Below are 15,843 nucleotides of genomic sequence, written 5' to 3'. Positions count from 1 at the left end.
AGAAATAGAAAAAGCTCTGCATCTGGTCCTTTCCAAGTGCACTTCTCTAGGACCCGGTATATAAAGTAAGTCACGTTGGGATGGTCGTTGCGACCGCCAATGATGGGAGAAGGAGAGACGATCCCTAAGGTATGATGGGCCCTGGCCGTAAAGAATTTTAAAGGTCAGAACTTATATAGACCACGGTAATCAGTTGGAAGCCAATGCAAATGCTGCAGCACTGGTGTTATATGGCATTTCATGGGTGTTCTTGTGAGTAGCCTGGCTGCTGCATTCTAAACAATATGGAACTTTCGGGTCATGGACATCTGAAGGCCAACATACAGGGCGTTACAATAGTCCAGCCTAGACGTGACCGTGGCATGGATGACTGTTGCCAGAGCCTCATCAGATAGATAGGGTGCCAGTTGCCTCACTTGTCGTAGATGGAAAAAGGCCTGTTTGCTAGCAGCAGCGACCTGAGCTTCTATTGTCAGCTGTGAATCCAAAACGACATCCAAGCTCTTAACGGTAGGCGAAGGAGATAGGGCAGCACCATCAAAGGTGGGTAGCAAATGGGTCAGACCAATCAAGCGGCCATGCCAAAAAATCTCAGTCTTCGCCGGGTTCACCTTCAGTCTACTAGCACGTAGCCAGTTCAACAGAGCCTCCAGACATAAGGTGAAATTGTCTGGTATTGATGGTGCTCCAGGATCCAAGTGCAGAAGGAGTTGGGTGTCGTCCGCATATTGATAGCAATCTAGGCCGAAACTCCGAGCCAAACTAGCAAGGGGTCTAATGTAGATGTTGAAGAGAAGAGGGGAGAGAATTGCACCTTGGGGTACCCCACATAGGAGGGAAGATCTTTCAGAGACTTGATCCATATACTCCATGCATTGGCTCCGGTTTCGGAGAAATGAGTTAAACCAATTGAGGGCCTGACTGCGAACTCTGGACATTGCGAGATGGTGAATCATTAGATCGTAGTCAATGGTGTCAAACGCTGTGGTAAGGTTGAGAAGTACCAGTAGCGCTGATCCGCCGCTATCAGACTGGCGACGGAGTTCATCTGTAATGGCAACCAGGACTGTCTCCATCCCATGGCCAGGGCGGAAGCCTGACTGGAAAGGGTCCAGGCCCAGTACAGCCCGCTCTATCATCTCACCCAAGAATGGGAGGTTGGAGACAGGACGATAGTTGGCAAGGGTCATGGGATCCAAGCTAGGCTTCTTTAGCAAGGGACGAACCCTTGCCTCTTTTAGGTTGTCCGGGAAGACCCCTTGTTCAAGAAAGCCATTGATTATATTACTCAACGGATCGAGTAGACCTTCCAGGCAGCTCTTCACCAGCCAGGAGGGGCACGGATCAAGGGAACAGGTGGTTGGATCTAGCAGAGGCTACTAAGGAAGAATTGTAAGATTTTTTAGCGTCCTTGATGGCTGATTCGTAGGACCTGCGAGAAGCCTTGAAAGCGGACAGTGACACTTTGTCGGGTTTCCATCGCCACCAACGTTCCAGCCGCTTTCGTACTTGCTTCATCGTCCGTATGTCATTAGTGTACCGGGGGAGTGATTCCGGTGAGGTGAAGGAGGCGTCTGGAGGCAATCTCATCCAAGGCAGGCAACAAACTGACATTCCAGGTGTTGACTAGCTCATTGAGAGTGATGCACACAGTTCCCAGGCCCTTAAGGACATTCAAGAACCTAGCAGGTTTCATGAGTCTCCTAGACCGAGCAAAGATTGGTTTGGCAAGATGGAGAGGAGGAGATGGAATCTCAATCCGGGCCTTCAGGACAGCGTGATCAGACCAGGGAACATCAATTACCGAGGATAGAGATGTTCGTACTCCGATATTAAAAATCAAGTCTAGAGTGTGACCAGCCCGATGAGTAGGGCGAGTCTTGAGTAATGAGAGCCCCAAAGCTTCAAAGGTTGGTACTAGGTCCTTAGTCACTGATGAAGATGACAGTGCCTCGACATGTACATTAAAGTCGCCCAGAACAATACGTCTGGGAAACTTCAGGACCCAGTCCGCCACAAGATCTAATAAATTAAGCAGACTCTCTCCCAGAGACCCAGGTGTGCGGTAAACTACAAGAATGGTTAGGGATTCCCTACTAGCCAAGACTGCACCAGCACACTCAATACCGGCTATCTTTGGCGTTGGAATAACTTTGATGGTGAAATAATCACGGGCAAGTATTACTACCCCTCCACCCCTGAATGCGTAAAATCCATGGTATCTTTTAAACTACATTGTTCAGATGATTTCGTTCACAACTGCTATCAACCCTACCAAATATGGGCAGTGGTAATGGATTATAGAAGCTGTAATCCAAAACATCTGGAGACCATATATGATAGAAAATGATGCTCATTGAAGTTACCAAACTGAGGAAGTCTTTGGAAGGATGTTCTCCAGGACTGGAGAGACTATGAACATGAGTCCACACATAGGCATGCCTTTTTCCATTAGTTGGTCAATGTTTCTAAATAGATGCCTGTCATATACAATTTTGCAGCATATTTTCTTCTTATAAACAACAGGTGCAAAAGTGCTACATCAGATCCAAAGTTCTGAAAAATGTTGGGCAAGCCCAGTGATCAGTTTTAATCAGTCTTAAGATTAGTTGAAATCTATCTCCTTCACTTAGCACACAGAAGTCAACCCATATGGTTTATCCATAATAAGTAGCCATTCCTTTTTCCTTCATTCTAAAAGCCAAAACTATAATGTTGCAATCAGCAATGCTAATAATTACAGCTAAAGATGCCACCCACATTTATTTTTGCCATAACTTAATGGCAGACAAATACTGATGCTGGGAGGGGGTGGAGATGTTGGAAATTCAAATAACATTTTGAGTAGGTCTGGCAGGTCCTAAAACGCTCCTAGTTCCAACCCTACAAACCAGCACTAAGCTAAACCAAACTCTGCTTTACTCCTAGTTCAAAGAAACACATTGAAATCTCTCAGAGAACTGCTGTGAATGGAAGTGAGGGTGACCTTGTGAAAAGTCATGAACTTTGAAAAACAAGTTGAAATAATTTTTCAGAGCAGATCAAAACACTTCAGAAACATCTTACACTTGTTCTCTCAAGTGATAAATGTCTGATATCTGACTGGTGACTTCCTGTAAATTCAGGTTATCAGCAGTTCCATCAACATCAATCTGTTTACTAAATGTTAAAGCATCTCTATTAAGAACATGATTTAGCTTATTTGTAATGGATCACAAAAGCATTTTGATGAAGGTGATTATATGTCTATTGCAGTCTACGGGTGTCAGGATTTTAGCTTCTTGTTTCCTGGGCCAACTCAGAATGCAGAATAATTTTATGCTTAGGTTTTTATGACACTGTGATGTTGTTTTATCTTGTGTTGCATTGTTTTTAATCTTATTGTTTATTAGATTGTGTGTATTGTAGTGCTATATTGTTGTTCTGTGTGTGTGTGTGTGTGTGTGTGTGTGTGTGTGTGTGTGTGTGTGTAAGCCACCCCGAGTCCCTTCAGGGAGATGGTGGTGGGGTAAGAATAAAGTTATTAACTCTTGGTGACATCATAAGGACTACAGTATGTCCTGCTAACCTCAAGCTAAAATTAATTATGAGATTAAGTGACAAAAGGCAAGTTGTTGCAACATATTATTCCCTGCTTCCCTGAATAATTTCCAAAAACAAACCACTGGAATGAATATGAAATTTACTGTTTTAAAATGTTTGTTGTCACTCCACACCCCAGTCTCTGCGCTGTATATACATATTTACATATTCTCTTCTTCATTCACTCAGTTGTTTCCAACTCTTCCTGACCTCATGGACCAGTCCACGGCAGAGTTCCCTGTCGGTCGTCGCTGCCCCCAGTTCCTTCAAGGTCAAGTCAGTCACTTCAAGGATACCATCCATCCATCTTGTCTTTGGTTGGCCTCTCTTCCTTTTTCCTTCCATTTTCCCCAGCATCATGATCTTTTCCAAGCTTTCCTGTCTTCTCATGATGTGGCCAAAATACTTCAGCTTTGCCTCTAATATCCTTCCCTCCAATGAGCAGCCGGGCATTATTTCCTGGAGGATGGACTGGTTGGATCTTCTTGGGTCCAAGGCACTCTCAGGATTTTACTCCAGCACCAAAGTTCAAAAGCATCTATCTTCCTTCTCCCAGCCTTCCTTATGGTCCATATTAGTTTGATGCATATTTTTTTCAGTCTGCTAACAGGGGTATATAGGGATGCTTGTTCTGGTAAGAAACAGCTCTGTCCTCATGTTTATTTCCAGTTGGAGAACATTGTCTTTCCTCAATGAATCGGTCATAACTGTACTTACCAGTTATTGGCTACTAAATCACATTTGTTTGGTAAAAAAAAAAGTGAATTATTTATTTCTAAAGAGTAAAGTGTGCCGTGTGATCATATATGTCAAAAACTGAATTGGAAATACAGTAAGATCCCTGTAATCGCAGAACCTATATCCATGCTTTCATTTATATGCATCTGTATATCTAGACATTTGTCCAGCCCTCTGGATGATTCTATGATAGGCTTCTCCTGAAAATTCCTAGAAAGTATACCTCCCTAGGTCCTAGGCCTAAGTCCTCTAGCACAACTCTATGGTATGCTAGGACTGGATGTAAGCTATTGACCAGCGTTCAGTTATAACATGGTCTGGCTGGGAAAATAACCCACAGAAAAATGGGGTGTGAGGAAGAGGATTCAATCCATTTTCTTAATAATTCAATCAAAAGCTTACAGAATTTCTATACATCAGTTGTTAGAAATAGAGATGACATGCAGATGCTTCAGTTACTGCCAAATATCATGATTCCAGTGGATAAGATACAGAGAATCTTGGAACTTGCCTTTCAGAGTTTTTAGTTTGCCCAATTTACCAAATCAAATTATTGGAATGATAATGTGAGCTGAACGAAATTAAAATGATGTACTACCTTTTACAGTTCAGTGATTACCGGGATTATTTACCAGATCCTATTTACTATGCCACAGCAAAACTGCAAATACCATTTCAAGGGACTATAATGCTAACACAAAGCACTCGGATAATTACTGGCTAAGAGAAATGTTGGGTCAGATCCTTCTACATCACACAGAGTCTTCGGTGAAGACTACACAATATGATTCTGCTTTAACACAGCTGTGCATTCAGATGTCAAAGTAAGTCAAGAATCAGTAAATTATGTTAAAGGAGGAAACAATGGAAATGTAATAATGTATACAAGGGAGAGATAGAGAGTAAACATAGGTGATGCAGATAGCAGGAGAAAAAACGTGATGAGGTAATGGCAGCAGCAGAGACATGTGATAGCACTGGGCATCTTTAGTGTGATTCTGTTGACTTAGTGCTGAACTAAGAAGCAAGTGTGTGATGCACTCCAACAGCACAAAATCTCAACATTGATAACTACAGCAAACACTTTCCAATAAAGATTGTTTTCAGGAGATGAAATTCACTACCAATACCAATAATATACAAATGCATATTAGGAAGCTTAATGCCGTTTTTGTTGTTTTTATTGAAAATCAGTCCCAGAGAGTTGGATTCTGAACAGAGGATAAACGAGATGGGAGAACACTACTGCGACATCACAAGGGCAAAGAAACTGAAAAAGCAATCAGCAGGAGCATCCTTTCCATCCTAACACAGGCTTTTTCATTTTTATTTTATTTTAAAAAGGGTTAGGCTTTGTTACACTTATTTTTCAGTGAGGGGGGAGTCTCTAAGAGGGATGATGTCCAAGTTTGTGACAGCTGGGCACCTGACCAGCTGAGTGCTGCTTGCCTTAGTGAATTCTTCTTTATCTTCATGCCTAAAAGGCAGCTCATAAGGTTTTGTTGTCTTGTGCAGTTTCTCTAATCGCCATTTCATTACTTGCTTGAAGTGCTCTTCTGCCAGATTTTGTTTCTGTTTAAGTTCTAGTTCCAAGAGTTTTTCTTCTAGCTTAAGATGGAGCAGCAATTCCTTTTCCCACTATTGCAAAACAACAATAACGTTATTAAACAACATCAGGAGAGAATATTTCTGGAACGTGGCCATACAGCCCAGAAAACATACAACAACCCAACAATAATATTGACACAAGTTAATTCATTAGAGAGCTTAATAAATGTTTTTAAAAACATACTTGTATGTTGACTCTGCAGGAAATACAAATCCTGAAGATAGATTGAGAAAACTGAGATAGCCTGGACTAGTGGGCTACACCCTATATAGTGGTTTTGTCCTCTTAGTTGCTGCTGTGCGGGCTGCAAGTTCTTGAAATGATATTGTACTTACAAACTCCGTTTTCTCTGTTTAAAAGTATATGTCCAGCATGTTACAGTGTTAACTAACAATTGTATCATATATATCTCTATCTGTCTATCTATCTATCTATCATCTATCATCTATCTATCTATCTATCTATCTATCTATCTATCTATCTATCTATCTATAAGGGGGGGGGGGGCACAATCATCCAGCTAGCAACCAGGGTTCTTAACCATTCCAGCTAGCTAGGAGACTCAGCTGATACAGAGGAATTGTCATGCTTCCCAATATGTCAGAATGTGCTATCTGAAAGTAAAATACCAAAAGACATGAGGTCAAGAAGCAGCCAGCTTTCATGCCATCAGCATCACAAAAGGGAAGCAACACAGTCACCAGCCATGACCTAGCAAACACCACATGCATACAAATCATACACAGGTTACATAAATTTTATGCAAATTAAAATGTGTAAATCATCTGCTACCCTCTAACTCATCATGCAATTCCACAGTGGCTTTCAGTGCTGAACTTATTATTCTTCAAGCCTTTATTATTTTTCAAACCAGAAACATGTTAATGTTCAGAGAGAAAGCAAAGTTCCACTCAGAAATACATTTTATTTTGACATTATCCTGCCCAAGTTTTAAACAGAAAAAAGGCCATCCTATAGTTTTGGAATCTCATTCAACTCAAGAACATATCCAATTTAAAAAGTAACCTTTTTGAATGATAGCACAGAATTAGATAAAAGAAAATTACAGATGACAGGTACAAAAATTCAGGGGGGGGGGGTTAAAGGGAGTAACAGTGCATTTCACATTAATCCCCTCAGCACAGACTATAATTACTAATAATCTCTATTGCTCTTTCCTACACAAAAACATTTTCAATTTTACTTCATTTCCTCCCACAACTTCATTTCCTCCCACAAAGCACTAAGAGCTAGTGACTTGAATTTAACACAATAACCTCAAGTGCTAGAACAATTTGATGGCAAAGACTTTTTCTTGAAGAAATTAATGTGTAACCTGCAAACTTTAGTCAAAACTGGGAATGGCTTTTTTTCAGCTACAACTTCCAAAATTAATCAGAGCCCCCATAACCAGTTCACAAACTGGCTAGAAGATCAACCAACCGGCTTCATAAAAGACACTACAAATGGAGCAATGGGGAGACCCAAGAGAGGGAGGGTCAAAGAGGAAAAGGACAGGGCATGTACACATCCTGAGAAGTGATAAGAGGTCAGGTAGATTGTGAATTGAGAATAAGAAGGAAGAAGGGAGTAAAAGGGAAGAAAAACACCAGTCCAGTGTTGGGCAAGAAAGAAGGAGGGCAGTAGTTTTGCAAGAAAGATGTTGAAGAAGGGAAAATACCAGTAACCAGCGCTTAGCCAAAATGTATATCATGTTACTCTTGGGGTTCCCCACTGCATTATGATTTCTAATTCAAGCTCAGTTTTCAACAGAAGTATGTGTGTGAAAGTGTGTGAAATAAAGTACAATCTTTTTTTTTTTAAACAGTTTCAACTGTACAAATATTATGCAGGGACTAAAAGTGTTGCAGTATAGGAGAAGTTCGTATCTCTAGTTCTGAGCCTCAACAACATCATTATTGCATTAATGGAGGCCCTGAAGGGGTAGCCTTATGTGTAGAAACTGCAGCTCAGAGTAAAACAGAAATAATAAATGTGTTGTTTACTAAAGAAGAAGTGCAGCTTAGGTTTCGAAAAGAGGATAAAGGAGAATAGATCTGGAAATAATGGCCACATAAAAAGAAGTGATAAGGCTTTGAAGAGCAAGGACAGGGGCTTCAAATTCAGAAAAGCTGTTTGGAAGAGGTGATTCATTTTATGGGATGCCCCTGATTATATTATGGACTGGTTAATCTTAAATAATAAAATGTTCTCCTTCTAACAAAGCACTATAAGTTAACTAGTAGCTCCTGGGCATTTTTGCCAGTTGCCATTATTATCAGCTGACAGAACTTCCTTGAATGATAAAATGTATCCCAATGCACTTAGTATTTTGCTGCCTCCAGAGTCAGAACTCAATAGTGAATTGATTCTAAAAGCTTGCTTAATGTATTGAAAACAGTATATTCCTTTCATTCCCAGAACTGGTTCAATAACATCATGAATTTTAAGAACTTTTCAAAACACAGAATACTCTGGGTATTCAGAAGATGGCGAAAGAAAGTCTCAAATCCCTAGTGTTTGTGGAACAGAACCGAGTTGTGTGTGGCTATTACTATTAATAAGGATGTTGATAGCACTTTCCAATGTTTGTCTGTACCTCAGTGCTATGCCGAAGGTAAACAACTTGCCCTACACAAACCAGTGAGCTAGCTTCAAAGATGAGTGGGGATTTGAAGATTTTCTTTTTCCACAACTAAATCTCTAGCCTCAAAACATGAAAGTCTGAAAGAAAAATGCTTTAAAACATGCTAGTTTTAAAGGAGCGTACTATCTTCCATTTGATTGTTTCTAGGACTGCCAGCTTAACATCTCCAAGGGAAAAAAGACAGTGAAAGTATTCAATACAGTGGACTGGGAAGGATCGAGGGTGGCAATTACATGCTTTGGAACGCTGATTTCTGGTGAAGTCCTTTTCTGTAGCTCCCCATATTTCAAACCCTCACATCATGAATTTGTTCAAGTCTTTTGGGGCATTTCCGCACTTTTCACCCCCAGCAAATTCAATGGGCCTGGAGACTCCCGAATCAGCAGGTTACACACATACTTAAATAGCTCTGCCCTCCCCACCTGTCACTCCCCCTCCCACCCCCACCCCACAAACAAACAAAAAAACAAAGGATTTATATTTGTTGGAAGCAAATAATGAGAGGGTTTTGTGATTTTCATGCCACTTCTGTTTTTGGTCTACAATTCATATAACCTCTCTTTATTTGCTGCAGATTCTCCTTGTCTGTTTCTTTTCACTAATCGTTTTTGTCATCTTGGTCACATATGTCACAGTTTTTGTATGAGAAATATTGGAGGGTATGAAATTATTGCTTTCATGACCACTAACACCTGCTGAAATTTCCTATTTTGCACAACCTTTTAAGGGACAAGAACACTGTCTCTTAACCCTAGAGACCAGTCATTTTCCTTCCTATAGTGCCAGGGACTGGTGCCATATTTGTATTCATTGGCTACAACTGCAGCTCTCCCCTACTTCACCCAGAAACGCTTCGCAGATCAGCAGCTAATAGACTGTAGATTGGCATGAGTTCAGGGATCATCACTTTCAGTAGATCTTCTCTAAGCTAGAGGAAGATGCAAGAGCTTTCTTCCGAGCTGTTTTCAATGAAGGTCCAGGGAAGTCCTCTTGAATTAGCCCCATCTTAGACATTTGTAAAGGCAGGAGGAGGGGAGTCCAGGGAAACAAAAATTCACTACTGAACCTGAGCTCCTTGCTCTCTGCTCTAGAGCTCTTTAGCATTATTCAGCAAGAACACAGGAAAAAAATCCATTTTGGATGGTCATGGCAGAATACAGGACAGGGGCTTGAAGAAGTTACTTTTGAGAAACACAACTCCCCAAATCCTCCCCAACCATAGTGCCCACCGACCATACTGCCTGAGGAATTCTCAGAATTAAAATTCAAAAAAGTAATTCCCCCAAGCTTTATACAAGGCAACCCAATGATTTGGTTCCAGTTCTTGAAAATATACATCGAAGATATCAGGTCTTCATCAGATGGAGTCATGCCTCAGCCAATGTATAAATTAACAATATGAAAGTATATGCCCCATAACTCAGAAAAGTAATTAAAGGATTAATGAAATCTATTTGTTGATAGCACGAAACTGCAGATTTCAAATATATAACACTGCATTTGTGCAAGTAATTTTTTAATGTTTGCTCTTACCTGAATCTCAACAATTCTCCTTAGTTCCATATCTATGCGGGTAAAATAATCAGCATAGGGAGATTTGGGTATTCCAGCTTGCAAAAGTTCTTCCCTTAAGGAAAAAAGAGAGAGAAATCTATTATCCACTCTTGGAATTGCAAATTTCCAAGAAGACCCATTCTAATTGAAATGATGAATGTCTAAAGCTATCAAAATGTGCAAATAAATACCTGCAAATGTTTACAGATACCATATAGTCTGTACATAGTTTCATTACTGTTGGAGCTTTGGGGTTTTTTTTTCCCCAACCAGACAAAATACACTGCTGTTTTGCTATTTTTTTTTACAAATGTGCACTTTTGTATATGTGCTTTGAACTATATGCCTTGGTTGAACACATTCTCTAAATTGAAAGAAGCATTCTTTAACTACTATATCCTCTTGAGATGTACATTTTTCCATGTGCACTTTTCCAGTGTGCACATATTTGAATGCCTCCACATTCACCCATGAACATGTAGATTGTACAACACAAATTACAAGAAAAAAAACCCATATGTACTGATTCTTCACAGGCATCACTAAATAGGGCAGGCCTTTGGAACACTGCTGACTACCTCAGTGGGCAGGCAAAATCATAAAAGAAGAAATGGCTCTATGGCTGTCCTGATATGTAATCACCAAAGCTAGAAAGGTAAGCCTTGTTCATTCTGAGAGCCATTTAGCTTGCACACCAAATGCCCCAATTTGGCAGGGACACTCCCAATTAGCCCTCTGACTTCCCACTTTTCCAACTCCTTTTAAAATATCCTGGTTGATCTCTTCCTACATTCCTCTTTTGCCACCAGCTTCCTTCAGTTGCTGAAAACTGAGTTCAATTTGCAAAAGTAGTGTGGGCTCAACCCAAGAAGGGGAAGGGTTGAGGAGGGACAAGATTTATTCCTTCCAAGAAGACTCAGACAGAAGGAAACTACTTCAGTGTCTCCTAGCTTGTGTGTTCTTCCTCACTGGTAATGTTTGCCATCTTGACCATAAATATCCCACTTTTCATCTATGAAATGCTGGAAGAAATGCACAAAATGTCCATTATAAAGAATGAATCAAATCACCCTTTTCTCCTTCTATCTATGGGCACATTCAGTTTGCACAAGCGCGTTCAGTGAATTGGTCTCACATCCACAAATGTGAAAGTGTCTTACTTACAGGTCTGTATGCAACCCCTTGATACAAAGGAATATAATGATGATTGTACTGCTATTGCAACTGTCAGCCCTGTATTTTCAAACGAAATCATAAAGACTCCACAAACAATCTTTTTTTAAAGGCCGCTTTACCTTTTCTGTCTTGACATACAAGACAAAACAGTGGTGTAAAAATTCATCTTATCACTGTCTGATGGGCCTTCTGATCAATGTTTGTTCTGGCTCTGACTTCCCAGTTAGTTCACTGCTTTTAGTTTGTGTCACTGCTCTCTAAATTTGGTGCACTATCATTTGGGCAGAAGAAAGCATTTGAAACACTTAGAAGGATTTTCCCTCCAATGGCATTGATTTTGTAGCACCCGAAGAGCCATTGGTGGCTTGCTAAGTGTACACACAAAATCGTTTTGAAATAATTTCAAATGACCCAGTGCATCATAACCCAAGAGGCGAAACAGGGGAGAATTGCAATATTTCAAGTGAAGCAGAAAACAGACATTGTTTCTCTATTAAAACCCTCTTCTAGAGTTCCATTCAGAAGGATTCATTTTGAATGAAAGCTGAAACTTTTCCTGAAGATTCCAAGGTACAAGCCAATTGCCGATGATGATGATAGGGGATATAGCACTTGCTCTTCCATTTTAGACCAATAATATATTGGAAATCTGACTCTTGGCCACAGGAAACAGTAAAACCAGGAAGAAAATATCTCTTCTGCCTATGCCCAATATTTCTGCAATTAAACAATGGAAAGCAATGACTTTTCATCCATGTTTTCTGTGTGAAGGAAATTGTACCACACCTCTACTAATTTTTCGCTACATTTCAGCTTTGTTCAAAGCTTGGACTAGTTCTCTTTTTGACATACAACTTCTTGACTTGCTCAGGCAGAGCCCCCAGTGGCGCAATGGGTTAAAACCTTGTGATGGCAGGACTGCTGACCAAAAGGTTGGCAGTTCTAATCTGGGGAGCAGGATGAGCTCCCACCTGTCAGCTTCAGCTTCCCATGTGGGGAAATGAGAGCAGCCTCCCAGAGGATGCTAAAACATCAGGGCATCCCCTGAGCAACGTCCTTGCAGATGGCCAATTCTCTCACACCAGAAGCTCCTGACATGAAAATAATGCTCAGGCAACACACCCCAATGCAAGGTCTGGCCCTATTTATTACATAAACAAGACATGTTTTTTTTTTCGTGTCAGGAGTAACCGGAGTTGCTTCTGGAGTGAGAGAATTGGCCGTCTGCAAGGACGTTGCCCAGGGGACGCCCGGATGTTTTGATGTTTTTACCATCCTTGTGGGAGGCTTCTCTCATGTCCCCGCATGGAGCTGGAGCTGATAGAGGGAGCTCATCCACACTCTCCCCAGGTGGGATTCGAACCTGGCAGCTTTCAGGTCACCAAACCAACCTTCAAGTCACTTAGTCCACTACGCCATCTGGGGGCTCCTAACAAGACATGTTTAGAAGGAGAGAAATGATAAACCCATAAGTTCAGCCTAATGTTTTGGTTGCCCACTGCAAACAGAGAGCAATCTTTTTAAAAAGAAAGGCTTTGTTTGTTTGTTGGGGCTTTCTCCATGATTTAGAAATTTAAACCAAGTAGAGGAAGCTTTTTCTCCATTTCAAAAAGCTGCCGCTCACAGGAAAAGACAATCTAGTACCTTCCTTCACATTTCCCTTCCTTTGCCTATATTTAGGTTTTATATTTAGAAAGTCTGACTAGAGCTATTTTGTGCCCTACTTGTTTATCCTTTATGTTATTGTTTTTAATGTTCTGCAGGGAAGCAATGTGTTACTCAAGAAAATCAATCAACAATCAACCAACTATTTTCTCTGTAAAGTTTTAAAACAGTATGATAAAATGCAATAATTATATTGACAATGACTCCAAAAGTTGTGTTGTGTTGGAGTTAATTTTTGGTATCCCCATTTATATAATCAGTCAGTCAGTTAGCTAGGGACAAGAGAATCATAGAGGAGGTAAAACTGGGGGCCGGATACACATGGTGTCATGTGTTAGGGAACACCAGTTGCAATGCCATTTTGCCTGTCTCATGTGATATAGTCTTTAGTCTTCTATTTGTTTTGAATATGTACTATTTTATACTGAAAAGCTGCCATATATCACCAAAGGATTCCTGACTTCTTCCTCTGTTTGTAACCAGATTTCCCCCTACACACACTTTTGAGCTTTTTTTTTTTTTTGTATATTTGTTGTTCTTTCCCAAATACAATCACTCTAATGATCTTAATTACAATCAGTGCTGTGTATTATACTTCTAGGCTTTCTTCTCATTTCTGGATTTAGACGCTTGATTGTTTCAGCTGGACTCGTGCCTATAAATTAATGCTTCCCTGAGTCTCCCTTGATTGCTTCTTGCAACTGGATCCCACTGTATGAGGGTGCTTTTGTTATTGTTTTTTGTAATACCAAGAGATTGCTGGATTGTAATTTTTTTTAATTTCAAGCAAGGACTTCATATTGACTTCCTGCTAGGTTGGTAATTGAAGTCATTTTATTTATGTTAAAACTGTCAAATAATAACTCTTTCAATCTGTACTATAGTGCTTTGCACACACAGTATGAGGCTAATGCACATTAAACAATATGGGGGTGATGAGGCCTAACAATGCCTAATGTAAAGGGATACATGCCTCGGTACAAATATTGGGATTTTAAAAAAAGAAAAACAAACTCTACTGTTTGCTTTAAGTGGACAGAAGCAGATAGGTACAAAGCCTTGAAATCTTTAAAATTTATTTATTTTGTCAATAAGCCTTGTATAAAATGACACAAAAAGCAATAAGCCTTTGAAACATTGCCAACTTTTTCTGCCATTTCCCGCACAGTCTACCACTGGGAAATGTTATTTAGGTCGCCATACCTAACATCACTAGCACTGTCATGTCTACCTCAGCCTTAATTGCAGGTTCAAGTGCTCCCCAGCTGCACTTTAGCTATTATAGGACTCTGATTAGTCACAAGCATTCCTTCAATGGCAGTCAACTATAGATGTTTCAGCCTATTTGAAAAAGGGCAGCTCAGCTTTGCTGGCAACATAAGACACATTAAAAGAGGAATCTTGCTCTCTTGCTATCCTTTGTCATCCAATCGTTTGTGATCCATACACCGTAACTTTCATCATTCGTTTCTGAATCTTGGAGTACAGTTGCAATTGTTATTTACATAAAAATCACTACAAAGATTGCAGTGTGAACTATCACAGCATTTAACAGTGCATGCTTCACAGCATGATCCAAGTTCTAGCCAAACATTTCAAAGCTGTTTGTGATCTTCAGTGATATGAAATTGAAAATACATTTAATTTTCTATAGCCCAATGCTAAAATTCACATTCCAGAATTCTGATTGACTGAGGGCAGTTTCAGATTTGTGCATACCCTTTTTAGGACATTATAATACAAGACTGATAAAGTGCAATTATGGCAGGATTAAAGTGCCATTGGGTGGAGCTAACTGCATGGTCATGTCTCTCCTATAGTCGCATTGTGCTTGAGTTTTGATTAGATCATCTCTTTTCATTGATAGGAGAAAACCCCATCAATAAATCCAATATCGCTGTTGTACTATCCCTCTTCCTTGTGCAATTCCATTCTTCTGCTAAAGTCTTTATATTATGACGTGATGGAAAGTTTCATAATGGCAAAACTGCCATATTGTGTAGTTCTGTTAAAATGGGGGATATTAAAAACTCACAGCATGCATCCGCTGGGTGGGGCAAACGCAGGTAGGAAACCTCTGAGAAAGACCGATCGTGGGGATTCACATCAACAAAGTGCCAACATTGTGCAACTGCGGTGAGGTGTGAAAGTGATTGTTCAAATGATTGTATGTTTCTATTTACTTAAAGAACACAATCGCAATGAGACAACAGGCCGGTTTGATAAAGTTCTTATTCTAAGGGCCGGGCTGTGGTGCAGCTGGCTAGTAACCAGCTGCAATAAATCACTACTGACCGAGAGGTCATGAGTTCGAAGCCCGGGTCAGGTTAAGCCCCCGACCATTAAATAGCCCGGCTTGTTGTTGACCTATGCAGCCCTGAAAGACAGTTGCATCTGTCAATTAGGGAAATTTAGGTACGCTTTATGCGGGAGGCTAATTTAACTAATTTACAACATCATAAAACTGCCAGCAAAACACGAGGAAAGGAATGAGGAAGTACAGCCACTAGTGGACAGTGAAGCAACAGCTCCCCCTGTGGCCAGAATTGTGAAGCTGAAAAAAAATGTTAAATGCCTCTGTGTCAGTCTATATATGTTGTTTGTCTGTTGGCATTGAATGTTTGCCATACATGTGTTCATTGTAATCCGCCCTGAATCCCCTTCAGAGTGAGATGGGCGGAATATAAATACTGTAAATAAATAAATAAATAAATTTTCCAGATTTGGGTCATTGACTAGGCAAGAAGAAGACCATCCCAAATGATATAGCACCAGGGAAATGATTTTTTTTATTACAATAAGCATCCCTCAGTGCCTCATTCCTTCCTTTTCTGTCTCCCATTACCTGTGATGCCTCATGGGCCTTGTAGTC

General features: G+C 40.4%; 1 protein-coding gene across 1 annotated transcript in view; it reads right to left on the bottom strand.

The window, feature by feature from the left end:
- Positions 1 to 5,483: 5,483 nt before the first annotated feature.
- Positions 5,484 to 15,843, bottom strand: part of tmem232 (transmembrane protein 232) — a 168,197-nt gene continuing 157,837 nt past the window's right edge. Inside the window, exons 12-13 of the mRNA XM_016994846.2 lie at positions 10,110 to 10,203; positions 5,484 to 5,958 (exon numbers count right to left, since the gene is read on the bottom strand). Coding sequence (XP_016850335.1) covers positions 5,683 to 5,958; positions 10,110 to 10,203 — 370 coding nt within the window. The 3' untranslated portion in view covers positions 5,484 to 5,682. The remainder of the gene's footprint in view (positions 5,959 to 10,109; positions 10,204 to 15,843) is intronic.

The sequence above is a fragment of the Anolis carolinensis genome, chromosome 2 (assembly GCF_035594765.1).
Source record: "Anolis carolinensis isolate JA03-04 chromosome 2, rAnoCar3.1.pri, whole genome shotgun sequence".
Taxonomy (NCBI): domain Eukaryota; kingdom Metazoa; phylum Chordata; class Lepidosauria; order Squamata; family Dactyloidae; genus Anolis; species Anolis carolinensis.
This window is presented reverse-complemented; position numbering and strand designations above follow the sequence as displayed.